Consider the following 24,524-nt stretch of genomic DNA (forward strand, 5'->3'; position numbering starts at 1 on the left):
CTGCGTGCTCAGGGAAACAAGCTCTTTTTGCAGTGAGGGGCAGAAGTCCTCTGCCATCCCTCCCCAGTCAATCAACAGAGGACCCATTTTGCTGGAGAGAAGCAGAGGAGACCCACAGCTGGGGTGACTCTGCTTCCGTGGGTGCGACCCTTGCGATGACACCCCCACGTTCTCCCCAGTAGCCGCCCCTCTCTGGCCTCAGCCTCCCGCACCGCCAAGTGCCAGCACTGTAAAAATTGATCTCTTCTAAAAATCGATCTGCCTGGCTTTTCTCAGTGGAGCAGGTTCATGGTAAAGCTGCATTTATTTTTTAAATCTGATAGCAGTGGTCTATTGTGATCATTTAAACACAGAATTCTTTGAGCTTTAGAAACCTCTTCTATGGGACGGCAGCGGAGAAGCCAGCTAATCCCAGAGCCGGCTGCTCGCTGCTCCAGTGAGCTGGAGAAAGCCTGTTTACGCTCGCCTGAGCCCTCCTGTGAGGGCTTTTTAAGGACCTTGTAATTTTTCTGGAATTAAACCTCCCACCTCTCCTTACATTCCAGATGTCATTACAGTCAAAAGTCATAAGAATTTCCTTCCCCGTGTGGCTGGCGAGGGGGGGATGGGGACGGGGTATGTTTCTGTGGTGACTTGTTTGCAAGAAAGGATTTTTTTCACTGACCAGAGAGTGAGGATTACATCCACGGTCTCCTACTGCATGACGAGATGGTTTAATCGTCTGCAATTCCTCCCCCTCCCCCCAGCAGCTTCCCGCCAGACAGACTGAAGGCTGGCCCGGTCGGTGATGGTAAAATCAGTGACCAGCACCAGCAACACTGTGGTTTCAAAACCACAGAGGGAACGTAAGGGACAGGTCAGTAAATAAATGAACTCAGCATAAGCTGCTGCTTCCTCTTTTTCTTTTTTCTTTTTTTTAAGAAAAAAAGCCCACTGGAATCATCTAAACTGCAATGCAATCTCTTGCTCATTTAAAAGATCTCATTTTCTAATCATGTGCTTTGAGACATTTAATACTATTTCAATTATGCAGAGGAAATAATATAATTCCTTTATTTGAAAAATGATACTGAACCTCAGAGATCAGTTAAATCTACTGCTGGAATGGGGATTCTTTTTAAACTGTGCTGTTCCCTCTCTTCAAACAGCTGTAGCTGTACACAGATGGAAAAACATTTGGTCAGAAAGCAGCAAATTAGTGTTTTTCAGGACCGAATTCGGCTCCCGCAGCTCCTGCATCTCCATTCGTCTAGATTTTACTTCTTCTTTGCATTGACATTTTTGCAGACCCAGTTCATGCCATCCTTTGAAGGGAATGGGCAGAGAAAGGCAGTGTTAGTTGTAAGAAAGGCAACTCGCACTCCAGCCCGAAGGCAGGAAGGGGGGTGCCTGGGGCGTCCCTCCCAGACCGCCAGCTCTAGGGAGTTTGCTTGCCCCGGGGCCCCCCTGGGTGACCAGGGACAGCGACCTCCCCCCGAGGAGGGAGGTCTCAGAGAGCACAGGAGGGAGATGGGAGGGGGCGTGCCCAGCTTCTGAACTTGAGATGGGTCCTCAGGAACTCCCTCTGAAAAAATAAACACATCTGCTTGGATCCAAAGCCTGACTGAAGAACTATCAGGAAAGATTCCAGCCATTTTTGGCTTTTTCTAAAAGCTGACCTTTGCTAGGGCATTAAATTCAATAAGCCACCCTTCTGGTGCCCCAGTGTGTTTACAGTGTGGCAGTGTACACTTGGGTTAAATTAAATTTCTTTTTGGAAAAACAAACCCACTGCAGTGTGTGTTGCTAGACACACACTAGGGCAATGTGCATTTATTTCTCTTCCTGCAGCTCTACAGATAGGTTTAAAAGGGCCTGGCCTGTTTCTTGTAGCTTTAAGCACTACCAAGCAGAGGGACTAGGGAGAAGGTTCCCTTAAAGGCACAGTGACCTTGAAAGTGCCCTCTCTTAGAAGGCTGGAGAGGGACTGAGGTGAAAACACAATGGCTACAGCCACCTGGCAGGTGGCACGATTCCTCATGGATGCCAGGCCTGTCAGAGGTGACCTCTTTTTCAACTCCCTTTGGAGCCACACCTGGACACTCTCCCCTTCCCCACAGTCTCCCCAACATTTAGGGGTGTGCAGAGTTCCCTCAGAAGCCCAGAACAAAATCCAAGGTGGCTCCTGCAGTGACTCCCTTTCCCTGCATCTGTGACACATGCTCACTGAGGTCCCGGCCACATTTGCACACATCAGCCGTACACGCCACGCCGCCAAGCCCCACATTTCCTGTGGCCATGGATCTAGCTGCTGAACCTGAACAGCTGAGACAGCTTAGAGTAATAAATATCAGCTGACACCCTCGGCCATTCGGAACATTAATCCCATAAACAATACATCACTGCAAAACAACCAGCAGGCATCCTCTCTCCTGGCTAATCTGACCGGCACCTGAATTTACAGTGATTAAAACTCTGCCCGTTGCCATCAGTGCACTTGGGCAGGCGAACCGGATAATCTGACGGCCGTCCCAGAGTGGACCTTATGGCCTTTGCCAAGATGAGGCTGGCAAAGGCCATAAGGTATAGAGCACCTGGCAGTGGGGGAGGGTGGAGGAATGCCGAGGTGGGAGAAAGGGAGACTCCAAGCGCATCTCTAATTACAACTGGGTCAGCTACTTACTCTGAAAAGCCAAGGCCAATTTTAAGACCATTTTATGAAAAGGATTAATTTAAAGAGAAGCATGTTTAATTTTAGTAGCTAATTGGTTTCCAGGAAAAAAAATGATCACCTGCCAGGAGACAAAAAAGATTTCACAAATAAAAGAGGGATGAATAAGATAAACATCTTCTCTTGCCTCCGAAGCTGAATAGCTCAGCACTTATGCGGCACTTTCCATCTTGAGGAGCCCGCACGCTCTCAAAGGTGCAGCGCAGCATTCTCTCCTCTGTGGAGACTCGCGGCATTTTATCAGACCATCTCTCAGAGAAATCAAGCACAGTGTTCCCACACCATGTGAATGCCGTTTTGTCTTCTTCTTGTTAAATGGCTGATTAAGGAGGGGGTTTTCTTTTATTATATGTAACTGAACATGAATGCAAGCAAAGAGATAGGAAAAATATTTACTCAGCTGCAGGAGCCCAGAGCAGAGGTGGAGGGTGCGGGGTAGCTTTATCCTGGGTATCTGTCACGGAGGCAGAGAGGGGGTTTGAACAGCACAGCCCTGCTGGGGGGCAGTGTCCAGGGCCTCCAGATGTCTGTGAGGGCCAGGGTGGCGAAGCCCGTCCAGCCACAGTCCTGCCAACAGAGGGCGCTCACAGGCCGGTACCCACCAGCTGAGCGGCAGCCCGGGCCCGGGGGCTACATCCGGCCACCTGAAGCACTGTGGGAAGCACGGGGGCAAACAGGGGGCCGTGCCCTGCGGCGGCCCTTGGCATGGGAGGGCCCTGGGGAGCTGCTCCTTTCTTCTAGTGGTGAGCCAGAGGAGAACCTGGGCTGGAGCTGGGAGGGGTGGGAGGTGGGGGAGGCAATAATCCACAGTGATAATACCTCGTCAATCAAATCGGGGGCAGGCTTTGTCAGGCTGCCCACTGGAAAGGAAAGATAATGGCGTCCTCCAAGATCCCTGAGGGGAAGGGTCGCCTCAGACGTGCTGGAGGTTGAATTCACAGAGCCTAGCATGGCGTCTGGCCTGCAGTCCACACTTAATTTATATCTTTTAAAAATCAATCCTTGTAACAAGCCTGTGAAGTAGGTCCTATTATTATTTCTGTTTCTCAGATGGGGAGATGAAGGCACAGGACAGGGCATGGCACAGGCAGGCTGTGACGCCGGGCAGCCTGCACTCTTGACCTGTTTAACCATTTCTCCGCGAATATGGGCCACTGCTAGAGGGAAGCGCCTCTGCCTCAAGCTTACAGAGGAGTGGCCTGGACAGTGGCTCACGCCTGTCATCCTAGCACTCTGGGAGGCTGAAGCGGGAGGATCTCTTGAGCTCAAGGAGTTCAAGACCAGCCTGAGCAAGAGCCAGACCCCGTCTCTACTAAAAATAGAAAAATTAGCTGGACCACTCAGGAGGCTGAGGCAGGAGGATCGCTTGAGCCCAGGAGTTTGAGGTTGCTGTGAGCTAGGCTGACGCCACGGCACTCTACTCAGGGCAACAGAGCGAGACTGTCTCAAAAAGGAAAAAAAAAAAAAAAGGCTTACAGAGGAGTGAGGAATCGCCCTGAAGATGGGAAGGGAGCGATTCCAGTTTTTCCTTCCTCATGACCTTAGCTGATTACAGGGGCCTGAGACTGGAGTAGCCCGAGCCAAGCACGTAGCTGACAGTGCCAGAGGCTGTTTCTGGCCACGCGACTCTCAAGGTTTCTGGGCTGCCAGGTATCTACGTGTGAGGAAGCCTGCACATTTACATGGCTGCATGATCCTAGCATGTGAACTATCCACTCAGACCACCGCTTCCAGTGGAAACTCTACGTCTAGAGACTACATACTTACAAGAGGAGGAACCTTCTGCTTCCTATGTTTAAATGAATGCTCCACACCAGTCTACTTTTATCTGGTAAGGCTTTGTTTTTTTAAAACAGACAACTAAAAAAGGTGATCGTTTACTTGAAGTAAGTTATTGCTCTGCCTCTACAGAAGGAAATTAACTCATAGGTTTGTTTAATGGTTGAGCCTTTATTGTTAAAAACTGGTTTGACCAATTTTCTGCACGTGATCCTCATTATGGGGATGACAATCTCATGGTATGAATAATCCTCCCTTTCCTCCTCCGCTGCACCTTCCCCCACCAATCTTGCTGAAACTGAATTTGAATTGATTAGCTTCAATTCAATAATAGAGACTAAAGAGAGACATCGAACTTCAAATACTGAGCTGTGTTTGGCCTCATAGAGAGGAAATAAATTTCATCATGTCACAATATTATTCCCTAATATAACCACTGGGAGAAATGCCCCTAACCATATGGGATGGAATCTCTGTGTCCCAGGATTTAGGGTGCACTGCTGCTTTCTACAGTAAGAGTGCTCTCTGCTTGCACTGCTCCTTTTAATTTTATCTCTGTACATTGCATTCATCACTGCTCGATAGTTGGAAGGAAGCAGTAGCAGCCATGGTTGGGTGGACCTGGTTTTTAAAGCCATGCCGACTATGCGGTCACATCAGTAATTGCTTTAAGATGACGAGGAGCTCAAACCCTTGCTGAGCAACGTAGCCTATCCCATCATGCCACCGGGCCCCCAGGGTCAAGGAGCAGCTGGATGCAGCATACATAAAATATTGCTTGCTATTCATATTTTTTCTGGTGACAAAGGGCATTGCACCAGAGAGGTAGCAACATCGCATGTCCTGAGCTTGCTTGCTTAGTCTACAGAAAGGTTTGATAAATACAAAGCTGAGTTCTAATTCACAGATAAGCAGTTCCATGTACATCTAGAGTCAATAACAACTGATGCCAGGCCTAGAAAGAAGTGGTAAATATCATTTTAAAAAATACTGAAATTCTGTTGGTATATGAGGGAAAAGTCCCCTAGATCAAGGAAAAGGAAGCAAAACCAAGAAACTGGGCTAGTGGGCACTTAGTGCCCATCTGCAAGGGTGACTCTGAGGTACGGCTCAGACTGCTGATGACCCTTTCTATGGAAGGGAGGCAGTGACAGACTACTGTGACCTGGCTCATCCTTCCATTTGGAGAAGGAAGAGAGGGAATATGCGATAGGTGCAAAAACAAAAGGTGGGCATGAGGTGGTGGCCTGGACAGCAACACCCAGGGGACAGTCGCTGGCTCACGGCCATGGGTAAAGGCAGGTCTTTGTGATGACCACGGTTAAGGGCCAGGTTAAAACTGTGGATCTCTGCCTTGAGAGGAAATTCAAAGCCAGTGTAATTTTAATCACACACACATACTGGGTTTTAGAGAGAAAATGTCTTCAAAGGCCTGAAACTACAACAGCAAGGAGAGCTGTGGTTTGGGGTTCAAATTCAGGTCTGCAGGTGGAAGAGGGATGGATTTCTCTATACCTTTCTCTGGCTCTAAGCCAGATCCTATGTTCACTATTTTCTAGACACCCAAGGGAAAAGAAAGGAGTGAGAGTTCCAGTGCTAAGTGTTATATCCTAGGAGAGGCCCTAGCAACTCAGGCCTAACCTTGAGGGCACAGAGGGAGGCATCCCCCATGTTTAGAAGGGAGTCTGGCTGAGGGAGTTGTAGGTTCTCCCCCAGCCATTTTTCAGTTTCTCCTCTTTCTGCCTCGTCTACTTGACATAACTGGGTCTCCTGACTGGTCTGGACTGTGGGCTTCTCGGCAGGGCATTGTTTCCAAGATTGATGTTATCCTTCAGCTTCTTGTGCCCTTTACCTATTCTCTGCTCCTGACAGTTTCCCATGAAAACCTGCTTTAATTACACGATGGGCTGGCCTCCTAGTCACCATCAATCAGGCAAAGAAAGAACTATTCCAAACGCTCTCAAAAGTCAATTTCCACACCCAGAGCAGGGGCTGTTGAACAGCACATGGTACTGCCCATCCTTGTAAAGACATCATATATTTGCTTTCAGAACATCAGGTGGAACAAGGCCCGGAAATCCATCCTAGGAATCACTAGCTTCCATAACCTCAAATCGTGTGTTTAAGCCACGCAACTAATGGGAGGTGATACACCTGTCCTACTTAGTCTGCAGCGTGGTGGGGCTTGGCGTCCAGCAGATGTGGCTGTCCCCCCGGCTTGAGGGTCCTGTTACTTAGCAGAAGACGGGTCTCTCAAATGCATGTTGATTAAATACATACATACAAACACATGCAATGTAAACAGAGATGCTGTCTTCAAACACCTAGAACTGTAACAGAAATTTCCAGGTTTTTTTTTTTTTTTTTTTTCCCTAACCTTTGTACATTTTCTTTCAGGGTCATTACTGTGGTGTCAGATGTCGCCTGACCAGCCTATTTAGTGTCGGACCATTTTGGTAGTTTTGCCTGTTACCAACCAACTTTTGGAAAGGTAAGATGGGGTGGGGAAGATGAATAAGAAATTTAGGGAATTTTAGTAATTATTACACATTATCCATGTCTGCAAGTGAACCCTAAACAATTAGATCTTAAGAACATTTTTCAGGCCGGGCGCGGTGGCTCACGCCTGTAATCCTAGCACTCTGGGAGGCCGAGGCGGGTGGATCGCTCGAGGTCAGGAGTTCGAGACCAGCCTGAGCAAGAGTGAGACCCCGTCTCTACTAAAAATAGAAAGAAATTATATGGACAACTAAAATATATATATGTCCAAAAAAATTAGCCAGGCATGGTGGCGCATGTCTGTAGTCCCAGCTACTCGGGAGGCTGAGGCAGTAGGATCGCTTAAGCCCAGGAGTTTGAGGTTGCTGTGAGCTAGACTGACGCCACGGCACTCATTCTAGCCCGGGCAACAGAGTGAGACTCTGTCTCAAAAAAAAAAAAAAAAAAAAAAGAACATTTTTCTAGTGAAGTCTTTCATTTTTAGGAATATTTTAAGCCTTAATTAACAAGAATCATTAAAAGCCTGTACTTCAACTAAGCAATGCTGGAAAGGAATTCCACTTAAGTGACTCTTTCTAAGGTAAAAACCAAGAAACTGGTGAGTGGACAAGTGCTTAGGTCAGAGGCGTTACCTGAGGGAGAGTCACGGTCAATCAGTGCCTCAAAATGAAAAGCATCTCCACAGAAAAACTCCACGACCTTTCTCTAGTCCCCAAAGGTTACCATTAAAGGACAATAGACAGCAGATTCCCTTCTTAATTAACATTTTTATTAAATAACCCATTTCAAATAATGGTTAAATTCTCTAAATTTATATCATTCTATTAACCATAATCTAATCTCATTAACCTTGAAATCCCAGTCTTAACTACCCAATTCTATACACCATGGTACTATCTACTAAACTAATTAAGTGACCTTCAAACTATTTCTCCTCCATACAAAAATCATTATTTTTTTTTTTGCTCATAGTTTTTGTTGGATCTCTCTTGATATCATTTCCTGTGAACTTGGTTGCTGAAGGCCCCTGATCTGAGAACTTCCTTATCAAAATCAAATCATATGTAAAAATCTCACTTTATTCCAACTGGTTTATTTTGCAGCCCTGCCCTCCCCTCCCCTGCCCGCCCCTACGCCCACCCTCTAACTGCCTAGTAGCTTGCGCCTCTTCGTTGGCCTAAAGGTCCTGTAAGGGGCACTGCGCATCTCTGGTGGTTACACAGCCGGAACACAGAGCCTCTCCCTCACTGTCCACCTGACAGCAGTGGCGTGGGGTCGGGTGGGGCGGGGAGGAAATGACAGGCGCTCCCTCTTACCTCCAGGCTCCTCCAAAGCAGTGTCCCTGACTTTATTTGTTTTTAATTTTTTTATTTTTCTGTGTACTTGGTAAGTGTTGAGTCGTGTCCCTGACTTTAATGCCACTGCTCTGCATCCTGATTCTCGATAACTCTCGTCCTCTGTTTTTACATCCCTGAGGCTGGCTGAAGAAACAAGAGCCTCACCGTTAATTCTGGCTTTGCTTCTTCTACTCAACAGCTTGTGAGGTGAAAAAAGATTACAGGGCTGTAAGCCCACTTTCTTATGAGTATGCACAGAGAAATGTATTTCTTTCTTTAGTCTCATCTTTATAGGCTGCAATCTCAAGATGTTCTCGACTTTCTAAGAGGCTCCTGCTGAAGTGGTCTGTAGAAACACAAGGAAGCTACTAGTTCTCCTGGGCTTCATCTTTGTCAAAATAACCTTTGCCTCATGAATACTATCCAACCCACAATCGGAGGGAATTATGTGAGGCAAAAGTTGAGTTTTTAAAAAGTAGGTTATAATTGGGGAAAGGAAAATAAAATTATCAGAGTTCACCTATTCAAAAACATCCTGGGCTGTGGAAAACTTGTTGGACCAGCTTGTAAGTTAAGCTGAAAAATGAGGCTAATTGAAACCTGATAGACATATAATCACATATGTGATAGCAACTTTATAAGGGAGACTGTAGAAGAATAAAATTATTTATTTATTATTATTTTTTTTTTTTGAGATGAGCCTCTTCACTACATTGCCCAAGCTGGACTCGAACTTACGGGCTCAAGTGATCCTCCTGCCTCAGTCTCTCAAATAGCTGGGACTACAAGCAGGAGCCACTACACCCGGCTAGAAGAATAAAACTATTAAGGTATAGGATTGGGGGATAGGAAAGAACTTTTCACTTTTCAACTTTATATACTTTTATATAATTACCAGTGAGAATACATTACTTTTATAATCAGAATTTAAGAAGGAAGGAAGGAAATAAATAAGACCAAAAAAATCTCTCCTCCAAACCTAAACCTCACAGAGACCTACAGAGCTCCAGAATCCATTTTGCAGATGTGGCCGAGGTAACCGCTGGCTGATTAGGTGCCCCCACAACACACGTGAACGCACAAAGAGCTTCTAAGGGTGCAGGTATTAAGTGGTCTGAGGAGGGGGCGCTTGGCCCATGCTGACTGGTCTGCCCTCAGATCGAGAGGCCAAGCACAGAAGTAGGCCCCGGGTATTTGTGTAGCAAAAAGAAAAAACACCAAGCAGCGCCGGGTGTAGCCCCAGCTACTTGGGTGGCTTGGGCAGGAGGACTGCCTGAGGCCAGGAGTTAAAGGCTATAGAGCACTATCATTGTGCCTGTGAATAGCCACTGTACTCCAGCCTGGGCAACACAGCAAGACTCCGTCTCTTAAAAAAAAAAATCAAGGCCGGGCGCGGTGGCTCACGCCTGTAATCCTAGCACTCTGGGAGGCCGAGGCGGGTGGATCGCTCAAGGTCAGGAGTTCGAGACCAGCCTGAGCAAGAGTGAGACCCCGTCTCTACTAAAAATAGAAAAAAATTATATGGACAACTAAAAATATATATATAGAAAAATTAGCCGGGCATGGTGGCACATGCCTGTAGTCCCAGCTACTCGGGAGGCTGAGGCAGGAGGATCGCTTGAGCCCAGGAGTTTGAGGTTGCTGTGAGCTAGGCTGACGCCACGGCACTCACTCTAGCCTGGGCAACAGAGTGAGACTCTGTCTCAAAAAAAAAAAAAAAAAAAAAAAATCAATCAGCAAACCTGACAGAATTGAGATAATTCTAGGAGGTGATTATTTGCTTGGGATAAAAGCAGACAGGCTGTTTTAAGACAAATCAGTGTCAAATGTTTTAGGAGAAAGGGAAGAAGAATATTGGAAATGGAAAGAGGTTGCAGGACAGTGGTTGAGAATTCACCCCAGACATCCCAACACTGCAAGGTCAGAGAAAAGCAAACCGGCCACACCGTGAGAGACATATGCCATACGGCAATGAGGGAAGATGTCATTGCCTTCGATACGGTTAACCTGGAGCAGTACTGTCCACTCTCACAGCACCGTGGGACATCCCTGGCAGTTACACCAGACGTCTAACACGAGGCATGTGGGGCAGGCTGGCGGCTCCGGAGGAAGGGTAGTCCCAGAGGGCTGACTCCAGAGCATCAGCTGACTTGAGGTTGCTTGGGAGGAGGCATCAGAGCTGAAACTGTTTATCATTCTTTGATGATGCAGCCTCTTGGGTGTCTGGGATATAACCGTTTTCTGCCCTAAATTAATATTAAATGAGAAGCCTGCTCTTCCAGTACAGAGTTCCTCAGTACAAACCATGAGGCTTTCTGTCAGCAGAGGACTCCCAGTGGGAAACCAACTGGAAGTGGCAGTAGACACACACCAACCCAGAAAGCAGGGGAGAGAAGCAACATAAAAAACAAAAACACTTCTAGGATAACTAATATGTGTATGATTATCAATGGCCATCACCTTAGGAGTACAGGTTATGTAGCATCTGTAATATTAGACACAACACAGAACACCAACACAATCATCATGAATCCTAAAGTTAGGAATAATCTTCAAAGTCTTCTGTTCTGACATCCACCCAACAGGGAAAGCTTGTTGCATGTGTGGGATGGCTTATCAGTGGCTCTCTTGAAACATGTCATGATATCTGATTGGTTGCTAAGTAGAAAAGAGCCAAATGCCTCCATGCTCTCTCATCTTGGAATGGGTCATCTGCCAGTGCAAGGCTATTTGTTTCGTACCTTTTTCTATCTAGATCAGCCCAACCAATGAGACAGACCACCTTGGTTGGCTGCCATGTTGCCAGGTGACCAAGCCTTCCTGTATTCTCACCTGAACGCCCTCTCCTGTGAGAGCTGAGCAAGACTGGATCTGCCAGATCCGGTCGCGGATGGTGTGCAGGTTCAGTCCTTCTGCGATTTCAGAGGCGGGGGCTGCCGTGAGCAAATCCTGCTTATTAGCAAAGATGAGCACTGGCACGCAACTTAGCCTTTCTTCCTCCAGTAAGTCGGCTAGTTCCTGGATCATTTTAAGGAGGAAGAGGGAGGAAAGGATGTAATCTATGATATTTAACCATGTACTTCTAATTAGAAAAAACGTAACAGTTAAGCTACTAGCAATTTTTAAGAGCAGTGATTCTCAAACTTGAGCCTGTGGAAGAATTCCCTGCCAGGTTCCTCAGCCCAACCCAGAGATGCTGACTTTGGAAAGTCTGAGCCAGAGCTCAGGAACCTGCATTTTTAACAAAATCCCCAGGTGATTTTGCTATAGGTGATTCATAGATCACACTTTGAGAAACACTGTTCAAGGGAGAATACAAGGAGTAGTTAGAGATTTGAAACTTACTCAAGGTTATTATCTGCAAATAATTTTTTTTTTTGAGACAGAGTCTTGCTCTATCGCCCGGGTAGAGTGCAGTGGCATCATGACAGCTCACTACAACCTCAAACTCCTACGCTCAAGCAATCCTCTTGCCTCAGCCTCTCAAGTAGCTGGGACTACAGGCATGTGCCATGATGCCTCGCTAATTTTTCTATTTTTACTAGAGACAAGGTCTCACTGTTGCTCAGACTGGTCTTGAACTCCTGACCTCAAGCAATCCTCCCGAGGCGCCTTGACCTCCCAGAGTGCTAGGATTACAGGTATGAGCCACAGCGCCTAGCTTGCAAATAACTTTCAATGCATGTATGTATGTATGTGTGTGTATAATTTAAACTCAAAATGACAATTGTTTTAGAGATTATAATTCTGTTTCATCAATCTCTATCTCTAAAACATACATGCACATATATTACATTTCATCAAAATCACATCCTCAAATGACTTTATTAGTCCATCTGGCAAGGTCCCTGATATTTAAGTTAAAGGTTGGGATCTAAACTCTATGTTCATTCTGTCTGCAATGAGTACTTCCCCATTAAATCCACATTTTGGCTACTTAAAACGCTTGGAGCTCTCAAAGAGAACTGAATGGTTCAAGAGGCAGATGACTATATATGACCCCTCCACCTCCAAGCTCACACTTAGCAATGGTTTACATGAGTGATGATCCAGAAATCATCAGGGTATGGAAGGGAGATGGGTTGTCTCCAGGAGTCTAGAGAGTTCTCAACCCAATTCCCAAGAAAGAGGAACATAAACATGGGAACTGCTACCTTTGGAAGGCCACCTGCCGAAGTTTAGGACACAGGCCAGGACTCTGCACACTTCTCAAAAGAGATCACTCCTCAACCCTCCAGCTTCTTCTATCAGTGATCCCATTGTGAGTAAAATGGTCTATGCCCTTTGCTTCTCTATGTAAAATTGTGTTCACAAATTACATGGTGTAATCATGTTGATATGTGCCCTGCATTTGAAGCCGTATTTAGTTTAAGGTACATCTTACCCCCTGGCTTGAAAACAAAAGTGGCTTAGTTGGCTTGTACAATTCTTCTCATCCTTTCAAATTAGTCAAAGTTAACCCTTTCAATTACGTGGGTATTGAAAAGTGTAAACAGAAATTATAAGTGAATTGTTCCTTGGGGTTCATTTCTTCAGGAAGAATGCCAAAGAGCTTTTGGGCATGGTGCTAAGTTCCATTTGCTTATATCTTGTATATTCAATTTGATTAAAGCTAAAAGGCTTTAGGCCAGGTGTGGTGGCTCACCCCTGTAATCCTAGCACTTTGGGAGGTCGAGGTGGGAGGATCACTTGAAGCCAGGAGTTTGAGACCAGCCTGGGCAACATAGTGAGACCCCATCTATACAAAATAAAAAAATTAGCTGGACACAGTAGTGCACACCTGTAGTCCCAGCTACTTGGGAGGGTGAAGCAAGAGGATCATTTAAGCCCAGGAGTTCAAGGCTGTAGTGAGCTATGATCTCACCACTGCACTCCAGTCTGGGTAACAAAGTGAGACTCTCCGCCTCTTTAAAAATAAATAAAAAGCCAAAAGGCTTTAATAAAAAAATTGTTTAAAGGACTCCCAACTAGTTTCTTTTTAGACAACTGGCATTTTTGCCCATTTGTCAGAATGACCATCCTGTTTGAAATATAAAGGTTCAACAAAAAATACCTTTCTCACTCTCACACATTTACAAGGTAGATGAATGAATACCCAGTTATCTGGGAAATATCTTAACAGAATAATAATTATTTTTTCATATTAAACCTTTCATATAAAACAGAAGAATTACTTACCTGACCCGTCTCTTCAAATCTTTTTCTGTCCGCACTGTCAATTACATATATCTGCGAAGAAACAGAACAAGGTTACTTCAAGAGGCAGAGATAGAAAAAGACAGGAAAAAGACAGGGGAACTTCTACGAAAGGAGCAGGTGATCCCCAATCAGCAGATTTCTTTCTTTTTTTTTTTTTTTTTTGAGACAGAGTCTTGCTCTGTTGCCTGGGCTAGAGTGCTGTGGCGTCAGCCTAGCTCACAGCAACCTCAAACTCCTGGGCTCGAGCAATCGTACTGCCTCAGCCTCCTGAGTAGCTGGGACTACAGGCATGCGCCACCATGCCTGGCTATTTTTTTTTTTTTTAAATATATATAGATTTTTAGCTGTCCAAATCATTTCTTTCTATTTTTAGTAGAGACAGGGTCTTGCTCTTGCTCAGGCTGGTCTCAAATTCCTGACCTCGAGCAATCCTCCTGCCTTGGCCTCCCAGAGTGCTAGGATTACTGGAGTGAGCCACCGTGTCTGGCCAGCAGATTTCTGATTAGCACAATATATAGAAATTGATCATTCTCACCTCATCTAAGGAACCAAGTTCAGCTTTTTTCTCAAGAATGCTCTGTTTCTACTTGGAGAATCATAGGAGGAGGAAGGATGAGTATGTTTGGTTTCAATATTCTTTTGTGGCGTTATAATAATTTTTGTAGTTAATACTACTCTGACTCAATGTCAATACATGCACTGACGGGTTCTGCACACACACCACAGACACCCAAAATTCAATGATGACTACCTGATAAGTCGCTTTGCAGAACATGGTGGTAGCTTAGTTTTCTACCAGCAAAGCTCACATTTTGGAAGTAGCATGTATAGTAGAAAGATAGACGTAGAAAGAATTAATACAATGGGAGAGTCAACCTCCACATAAAAGGCCTAATTCAAATTATTTGGGAACCTACAGTGGACTAGGATGATCTTCACTGAAGCAATAGTCCGAGAAGATGTGAGGGAGGGAAGAGTCAGGTGATTGCTTGGAGTGTGTTTTGGGCAGGGAGGTGCTGCCTGGAGGCTCTGTGTGTGGGTCCTTGGGCAAGAAAAGAATTACAAAGCAGGAGAAAGCTGTGCTGGGAGCATAGGAATAAAGGTGAGAATAGGGAGGAGGAGGCAGACATAAGGCTGAGAGTGGGATTAACGATATAGTTAAGAAATCGATGTTTGATATGATGAAAAACAATTGGGTGAGGATGATGAGAAATGGAAAGATAGTTTTTTTAATAGTAGTAGACAAAAAAGAGGACCAAATTTTTTTTTCATGACTAGATTAACCAATACCAAAGAACCCAGAGGCTGAGGGTCAATGAGAAGAAATCTTTCATTTTCACTCAATTATTTGCTATTTATTGCTTTGACATGAAATTTCACAGGAAACATTTCCATTACAAGATTCAAAAGAAGGATTTTCCAGACTATCCACAAATTCTTCCTATCATTTAGCATTTTTCTCAATTAACTTTTACAAAATTTGAAAATGTCTACATAATAATTCTAGGAGTTTTTTTTTTTTTTTTTGAGACAGAGTCTCACTGTGTTGCCCGGGCTAGAGTGAGTGCCGTGGCGTCAGCCTAGCTCACAGCAACCTCAAACTCCTGGGCTTAAGCCATCCCCCTGCCTCAGCCTCCCGAGTAGCTGGGACTACAGGCATGCGCCACCGTGCCCGGCTAATTTTTTCTATATATATTTTTAGCTGTCCATATAATTTCTTTCTATTTTTAGTAGAGATGGGGGTCTCGCTCTTGCTGAGGCTGGTCTCGAACTCCTGACCTTGAGCGATCCACCCGCCTCGGCCTCCCAGAGTGCTAGGATTACAGGCGTGAGCCACCGCGCCCGGCCCTAGGAGTTTAAGTCTATAAAAGAACTGCCTCATCTATTTCTTAAGAAAAGGGCCAAGTGGGCCAGGCGCGGTGGCTCACGCCTGTAATCCTAGCACTCTGGGAGGCTGAGACGGGCGGATCATTTGAGCGCAGGAGCTCGAGACCAGCCTGAGCAAGAGCGAGACCCCATCTCTACTAAATATAGAAAGAAATTATATGGACAGCTAAAAATATATAGAAAATATTAGCCGGGCATGGTGGCGCATGCCTGTAGTCCCAGCTACTCGGGAGGCTGAGGCAGGAGGATTGCTTGAGCCCAGGAGTTTGAGGTTGCTGTGAGCTAGGCTGATGCCACTGCACTCTAGCCCGGGCAACAGAGTGACACTCTGTCTCAAAAAAAAAAAAAAGAAAAAAAGGGCCAAGTGAGAAAGTCATAGGCACAAACTAGTCTGATGTCTTTCTGCAGCAGTTTAGTCTTGTCCTGGTTGTCTCCTCCGCAGCCCTTCCCAGTTTCTCCACGTAGTATCTATTTCCTTCTAGACAATAGATAAAGGATAGCCTTTTCTTTTTTTCTTTTTTCTTTTTAAATAGCATAGCTATTGGTTAATCTAGTCATGCAAAAAAAAAATTTTTAAAACCAAAAACAAACTAATAATCAATCAAAAATGTTCTGGTCTTTAGCCAGGGAGTATCAGGGAAAGTTAAACATTTTTTGTGCTTCTGACTGATCTTAAAATGATACAGACCTTCAAAAATAAGTCATAAAAGCCACTCTAAATGGCACTCAGCATGATGCTTCAGGCAAAGCCAATTCACATGTTTTTTGGCAACTGCTTTGAAATTCTTATTTGGTTATGGGAAGAAGACCTAGAGAGAAAGATTTTTTCTTGATGGAAGTTCAGCCAACTCCGGCTCACCAAGCCTGTGGACCGAGGGCTCTTTGTTTCTCCTCTTGCCTCTGCTCCGCCTCCCTCCTGCTGCCACCTTTTGGCCATTTTTTTCTCTTGTAAGTATTTCTCCACCAGACGTGGAGAGCAACAAGAGAGGACGCTAAAAAGTGTGGCTTTTTATCGATAGCTTGAGCAAAAGTCTAAGAGGGGGATGGAACTGCCAAATGAGGTGTCTGGGTGATTTGTGGTTTTCAATTGCATGTGCTCTTTGAAGCTGCTGGTAGACCGATGGGCAAGTGTGCGTGATGCCGTGCACATGATACAAGAGACGGGTTATTTTTGAGTGTTTGAGATTGATCTCACTTGATGTCCGACACGTTAGATATGGAAATGATAACGGTTACTTGTTTAAATTATGTTAAGTTTAAACACAAAGCTGATAATAATAGAGGAAATGGAGTTTAGTAGTAACATGAATATACCCTGAAATAAAACATTATGTATCTTTGTCTATCAAAAGGCTGTTATTGTTTCTGGGCCTAAAGATAAATAGAAGGCTGTCCTATTCCCTCTCTTCTATCATATTTCAAGTTTTATTCCTTAGTCACTTCCCACAAATTAATAAAGCTAAAGTCAGATGTTCTGCGTGTCACCTTCCCTGAGAATAACTCTGGCACTTTTAGGAGTTGCTCTGACTCTTTCAAACCATTACAGAACCATTTAATGCTCCAAAGCTAGGGTCGGCAAACTTTTTCCGTAAGGAGAAGTAATAAGTATTTTAGGCTCTGTGGCCTGTACAATCTCAACTATTGAACTCTTCTGTTGTAGTGAGAAAAAGCAACCATAGAAAATTCGTAAGTAAATGTATGTGGCTCTGTTCCAATAGAACTTTTTATGGACGTTGAAATTTGAGTTTCATATAATTTTTACATGTCATGAAATATTCTTCTTCTTTTGATTTTTTTTTTTTTAACCATTTAAAAATGTAAGAACCATTCTTAGCTCGCAGGCTATAGAAAAATGGGAAGCAAGCTGGATCAATTTGTTGACCCCTGCTCTAAAGCAAGATTTTGTTATGGCACTCTAGAGATAATTGAAAAGAGTTAAACAGGCAACTAAATCTGTCAAGCCTCAATCCCACTCTTCTAGGCAGCGTGAAATCAGTCTAGTGTAATAAGTCTTTTTCAATCAACAATGGGATACTATTAAACACAGACAAACAAATATGACCCATCGACCACTGCCACTCCAAGCCGCTACAGAACTGGCAGACAGGACTGAGAGTCACGAGGTCTTAGAATCTAACCCTGGGGACTCAGCTGCTCCCCAAAACTTGTTTAATCTCAAATGGCACTGGAAAATAATGGAAGGTTGACTCTCGATCCAAAATATTATCTTGTACTAGTACCTAATATAACTAGAGAAAGCTTCTCTAGGGTTGCTTTGAACTGATTGTTGCTAGATTGTACATTAATTGCTGGGAGCTCTCAGCTAATGAGAACGTGGAATCCAGGGTTGTTACAACTACCTTGCAGTCTACCCTCAAGGTGTTAAGAGCTTATGATTTAAAATTACCCTTACCTATAGACCAGAAAGTTTCTGAGACCTCCTTATGGAGCCTCACAATCATTACTGTCCTTATATACTTCTTTTCCTTGGGTATTTCTTTCTAAGTACTTTAATCTGGCAGATGAACAGATAGAAATGTTATTTCTCTCAGCCACTTGCTTTTTCTTAACTCTTGATTCAAAGAGGAAAAGGGAATTTGTAGCCTTTTAAAAATGAATACACTTTTTAAAGTATAGTTTTAGATTTCAGAGTTGAGGAGATAGCACAGAGTTCCATATACCTACCTCCCCCTGCCCCTGGTCACATCTTGCATTAATGTGGTACATATGTTACAATGAATGAGCCAATATTGATACGTTAGGTTCATTCTTCATGTTTTTAAAGCTCTATGGGTTTTGACAAGCCCAAAAGGTCACATATCCACCATTACAGTTTCATACGGAATAGTTTCCCCACCCTGAAAGGCCCCTGCATGTCACTATTCATCTACCTCCTCACTCCCCCTGGATCTCTGCCAACTACTAATCTTTTACTTAATAGAGATTTTTTACTAATTACTAGTTTTGCCTTTTTAAAAATGTCATTTAATTAGAAATACAGAGCATGTATCCTTTTCAGATTGACATATTTCACTTAGCAATATGCATTTAAGGTTTCTCCATGTCTTTTTGTGGCTTGATAGCTCATTTCTTTTTATTACGAATAATATTCCATTATATGGATGTATCATAGTTTGTTTATCTGTTAACCTACTGAAGGACATCTTGGCCACTTCCAGTTTTTGGCAATTAAGAATAAAGCTGGCCGGGCGCGGTGGCTCACGCCTGTAATCCTAGCACTCTGGGAGGCCGAGGTGGGCGGATCGTTTGAGCTCAGGAGTTCGAGACCAGCCTGAGCAAGAGCGAGACCCCATCTCTACTAAAAATAGAAAGAAATTATATATGGACAGCTAAAAATATATATAGAAAAAATTAGCCGGGCATGGTGGTGCATGCCTGTAGTCCCAGCTACTCGGGAGGCTGAGACAGGAGGATCCCTTGAGCTCAGGAGTTTGAGGTTGCTGTGAGCTAGGCTGACGCCACGGCACTCACTCTAGCCTGGGCAATAGAGAGAGGCTCTGTCTCAAAAAAAAAAAAAAAAAAAAAAAAAGAATAAAGCTGCTATAAACATTCATATGCAGGAATTTGTGTGGAATGTATGTTTTCAATTAACTGGGTAGATATCTTGGAGTACTGCTATGCTTAGCTATGTAAGAAACTGCCAACTGTCTTTCAAAGTGGTTGCACCATTTTGCATTCCCACCAGCAATGAACAGGAGTTCCTGTTGCTGTGCATCCTCATCAGCATTCGGTATTGTCAGTTTTTTGGATTTTAGCCATTCTAGTAGGTGTGTAGTGACATCTCATTTTCTTGTTTGTTTCTTTGTTTTGTTATTTTTAGAGATAGAGTCTGACTGTGTTGCCCAGGCTGGAGTGCAATGGTTATTCACAGGCACAATCATAATGTACTACAGCCTTGATCTCCTGGGCTCAAATGATCCTCCCACCTCAGCCTCCTGAGTAGCTGGGACTATGGCCGCACACCAATGTGCCTGGCTTCACTGTTGTTTTAATTTGTGATTGCCTAATGGCATATGATGTGGAGCATCTTTTCATAGCTTATCTGACACCTCTGTATCTTCTTTGGTGAGGTGTCTGTTCAGATCATTTACTCATTTTTTTTTTTTTTTGGAGATGGAGTCTCGCTCTGTTGCCTGGGCTAGAGTGCTGTGGCGTCAGTCTAGCTCATAGCAACCTCAAACTCCTGGGCTTAAGCAATCCTTCTGCCTCAGCCTCCCGAGTAGCTGGGACTACAGGCATGTGCCACCATGCCCGGCTAATTTTTTTCTATATATATTTTTAGCCGTCCAGATCATTTCTTTCTATTTTTAGTAGAGACGGGGTCTCGCTCTTGCTTAGGCTGGTCTAGAACTCCTGTACTCGAGCGATCCTCCTGCCTCGGCCTCCCAGAGTGCTAGGATTACAGGCGTGAGCCACCGCACCTGGCCCCGGCCTTCATTTTTAAATCAGGTTGTTTGTTTTTTATTGTTGAGTTTTGAGTTCTTTGTATATTTTGGACATGAGTCCTTTATCACATATGGGTTTTGCAAATACTTTCTCCCAGTCTGTGGCTTGTCTCTTCATTCTCTCAACAGTGTCTTTTGCAGAACAGAAATTTTAAATTCTAATAAAGTTCAACTTATTTTTTCCCCATGTATTATGCTTTTGGTATATCTAAAAGCTCATCACCAAACCCAAGGTCACTTAGATGTTCTCTTATGTTATCTTCTAGAAGTTTTACAGTTAGGTCTAAGATCCATTTTGACATTTTGAGTTAATTTTTGTGAAAGGGGTAAGGCTGTGTCTAGATTCTTCTTTTTTTAATTTTTCATGTAGATGTCCCATTGTTCCAGCACCATTGCTGAAAAGATTATCCTTGCTCCATTGAATTGTCTTGCTCTTTTGTCAGAGATCAGTTGGCTGTATTCATGTGGGTCTATTTTTGGGCTCTCTATTCTGTTCCATTCATCAATTTGTCTATTCTTTCTCTGGTATGTGCTGTCTTGATTACTCCAGTTTTATATTAATAGTAAGTTTTGCTGTCAGATGGTGTCATCCTTCAACTTGTTCTTCTTCAGTACTATGTTGACCGTCTAAATCTTTTGCCCTTCCATATAAACTGTAGAATCAGTTTGTCAGTATTCCCAAAATAACTTGCTAGAATTTTGATTGGGATTGCATTGAATCCATATATCACACTGGGTATAATTGACATCTTGATAATATTGTATCTTCCTATCCATAAACATGGAATATCTCTCTTTTTATTTAGATCTTCTTTGATTTGTTAGCTTTATAGTTTTCCTCATATAGATTATATGTGTATTTTGTTAGATTTATGCCTAAATATTTCATTTATTGAGGTGCTAAATAGTATTCTGCTGTTAATTTCAAGTTCTAATTGCCCATTGCTGATATAAAGGAAGGCAACTGACTTTTGTATATTAACCTTATATCCCAAAACCTAGCTATAATCACTAGTTCCAGGAGTTTCCTTGTTGATTTAAAAAATTTCTGGCTGGGCACGGTGGCTCACACCTGTAATCTTAGCACTCTGGGAGGCCGAGGCGGGTGGATCGTTTGAGCTCAGGAGTTTGAGATCAGCCTGAGCAAGAGCGAGACCCCATCTCTACTAAAAATAGAAAGAAATTATATGGACAACTAAAAATATACAGAAAAAATTAGCCAGGTATGGTGGTGCATGCCTGTAGTCCCAGCTACTCGGGAGGCTGAGGCAGAGGATTGGTTGAGCCCAGGAGTTTGAGGTTGCTGTGAGCTAGGCTGATGCCACAGCACTGTAGCCTGGGCAACAGAGTGAGACTCTGTCTCAAAAAAAAAAAAAAAAAAAATTTTTTTTCTAATGGTCAATTTTCCTAACATACTGTTTCATAGAACAATTTAGAAACTGATGTTTTGAATTTACATTTCAAGTATTTGTGAGTGACATAATAAGATGATGGCTGTAATTTGCTTTAAAATACTTAAAATAAAAAATAGTGATGGGGCAATGAAACAAGATTGCCAAAGCTGAAATTAAGTTAGCTGTGTGATGGGTAGGTATCTGGGATTTCATTATACTGTTTTTCGACCTTTGCATAACTTTGAAAATTTCTAAAATTAAAAAATTATATTTGAAGAATGGACACCTTATTGAAGATTACAGAAGAAGTTTCTTTTGATCTTAAAAGGAAAATTTTTCTTTCTCCCCAGCCTTTCTCTTCTTTTCTCCTAGAAGGTATATAATACATTTTAGAGGAACTGATTGAATAGATGGATAAATGGGCGGATGCATGTGTCTTATCTTTTTCTTCTCTTGACTTAAACCTTTAACCTGGCACCAGGAATAGAATGGAAATTACCGTCACAGAGGACCAGAAATATGATAAACCTGTGTGCTGCCCATTTTAACACTTCAAACATGTTTGTTCATGATAGTACAATTTTACATTTTGGTATAATTCTCCACATAAGAATCATGGTGAGTGAATAAATTCACTAACTCTCATAAACCTCCCCATGAAGTAGATGTTATTCCCATTTTATAGAAGGAGTTAGCAAGCCCTTGGCTTGACCACAATAATACAGAATCACAGAACCTCAGAGCTGGAAGAGAATTTAAAAGTTATATAACTCCACGTTCTAACTAATGTGAGAACCCATCCATAACAATGATGCATTTCACTCATTTGGGCACTTCTCTAGGCACTGGAGATATAACAGTTAAAAACAATGCAAAAGTTCCTGTGCTCATTAAGCTTACATTCCAATGCGAGAGAAAGGTTATGAACAAGTAAAAATATGTCTGATGGAAAACAGGATTTACTGATGGATCAGGTGTGGTGAGTGAGAGGAAAAGGAACCAAAAATGACAGCACTGTTTTGGGGTGAATGGAACTGCCATTTACCCAGAAGATGGTGGGAGGAGCAAAGCTGAGCACGGGTGGATAAGATAGGAATTTGGTTTTTGACATGTTGAGGTTGAGGGGCCTACTAGCCACTGAAGTGTAGATGTCAAATAGTCAGCTGGCTGTATAGTCGTGCATTGCTTAACGACAGATAAACATTCTGAAAAATGTGTCCTTAGGCGATTTCATCTTGGTGCAAACATCATGGCTTATACTTACACGAACCTAGAAGGTACAGCCTACCACACACCTAAGCTATATGGTATAGCCTATTGTCTGTAGACTACAAACCTGTACAGCATGTTACTGTACTGAATACTATAGGCAATTATAATACAATGGTAAGTATTTACATATCAAAGCATACTTAAACATAGAAAAGATAATATGTTGTACTACGACAGCTATGCCATTATGAGGTGATAAGAATTTTTCAGCTCTGTTAGAATCTTATGGGACCACCGTCATACATGAGGTCCATCATTGACCAAACATCGTTATGTGGTGCAAGACTGTATATGAAACTGAAGTTCAGGGGAGAGTTCCAGGCTAGAGATAATAGTTTGGAATTCAAAAGCATGTAGGTGGTAATTAAAGTATTGAAACAAGATGAGGACACCTAAGCAGTGACTCAGAGAAGAAAAACACAAGGACTGAACTCTGGGGCTTTCCAATATTTAGAGGTTGGGAGGTAAGGAAAAAAAATAGCAATTGAGATTGAGGAGGAGTAGCCAGTAAGTTAAGAGGAAAATCAAGATAAAATGGTAGCCTGGAAGCCAAGGAAAGACAATGTTTCAACTAACTACCTTAAATGGGCTGAGAGGCCAAGTAAGATGAGTAATGAAAACTGAACCCTAGAGTTAGTGATGTGGTGTTATCAGTGAGCCTGAATGGAAGGCTCAGGAGTGACCAGGAAGGGAGGAAGTGGAGACAGAGGGCATAGGAAACTCTTTCAAGGAGTTTTGCTGTAAAGGGAGGCTGAGGATTGGGACACAGTATTTAGAGAGGGGTGTACAGGCAAGAGAAGAGTTTTTTGTTTTTGCCTTTGTTTTTTGTGCTTTTTTTGGTAGAGGCAGGGTTTCGCTCTTGCTCGGGCTGGTCTCCAGCTCCTGAGCTCAAGTGATCCTCCCGCCTCGGCCTCCCAGAATGCTAGGGTTACAGGGCTGAGCCACCGCACCTGGCCTTGTTTCTCTTTTTTAAACAAGAGAAACTACAGGATGTGTGCATATTGATAGGAATGATCCAGCAGAGAGATACCTAGGAAACAAACAGCAGAGAATGAGGCTGTTTGAGATATAAGGTAATTTCTATGAGTAATGAAAACAGATATGGCTGCCATTATTGCAGTTTATTGCTTATGGTTATAATTGAAGTAAATGCAAACTTTCAGTTAGGGGTTAGTAAAAATGATATGCAATATTTTTCCCCATCCAAGTTCATGAGACCTCTTGGTTCTAAGGTATGATCATGAGAGTATGTGGCTAAGGTAGGGTTAATGATAAGACCATTGGAGGAGGGGAGGTGAAGGAACTGAGAGGCTGGGGTATTGGAGAAATCATGTATGTGGATAGAGAAATCTCTAGGAATTCTGAAACAGTAGTCCTGGAGGAAGTCATGGGGAGCTGGGGGCTAAAATCTCAGCTCTGCCTGAGTCAGGGCATCCCCAAAGCATAAGGCAGCTTATCTTACTTCTGGACAGTTGTAATTATAGGAAACTTCTCCTTTAATCTGAATTAAATTCTACCACCCTAATATACTCCAAATTATGCTCCTTGCTCAGTCTCCTAGAACTCTTCAAGATGAGGCTAATCCCTCTGACTTAAGATAGTTCTTGAAGCAGTTGAAGACAGTTCCAAGTATTCTCTTTTCTAGGAAGAAACTGTCAGGTCTTTCAACTGTTCCTTGTACATCAGTCTCTAGGACTTTCACTATCTTGGTTGCTCTCTTTGGGACACACTTTATTCGTTGACTTCCTTGGGGTGACAGAATCAGTGGCATGATCTTCTGACGTCCCTTCTGTTATTCAAATCACTATGGTAATTAATAAATACTTAATTTTGCCAAGGTGGGTGTGGGCACAACATTGTTACTCAGTGACAGCAAAACATCTCATACAAGTTACACAAAGATGTTTCTCTTTTATAATCTGCAGCCTTCTGCTAGCCCTGTTAAATTCACAGTGATTAACGTTATGGCAGTGGAATTACT

The 24,524-nt window shown here is 43.3% G+C and overlaps 1 protein-coding gene across 1 annotated transcript in view; it reads right to left on the reverse strand.

Annotated features, from left to right (window-relative positions):
- Positions 1-1,038: 1,038 nt before the first annotated feature.
- ARL3 (ARF like GTPase 3) overlaps positions 1,039-24,524 on the reverse strand; it is a 33,680-nt gene continuing 10,194 nt past the window's right edge. Inside the window, exons 4-6 of the mRNA XM_069460623.1 lie at positions 13,504-13,554; positions 11,158-11,343; positions 1,039-1,304 (exon numbers count right to left, since the gene is read on the reverse strand). Coding sequence (XP_069316724.1) covers positions 1,257-1,304; positions 11,158-11,343; positions 13,504-13,554 — 285 coding nt within the window. The 3' untranslated portion in view covers positions 1,039-1,256. The remainder of the gene's footprint in view (positions 1,305-11,157; positions 11,344-13,503; positions 13,555-24,524) is intronic.

The sequence above is a fragment of the Eulemur rufifrons genome, chromosome 28 (assembly GCF_041146395.1).
Source record: "Eulemur rufifrons isolate Redbay chromosome 28, OSU_ERuf_1, whole genome shotgun sequence".
NCBI lineage: Eukaryota > Metazoa > Chordata > Mammalia > Primates > Lemuridae > Eulemur > Eulemur rufifrons.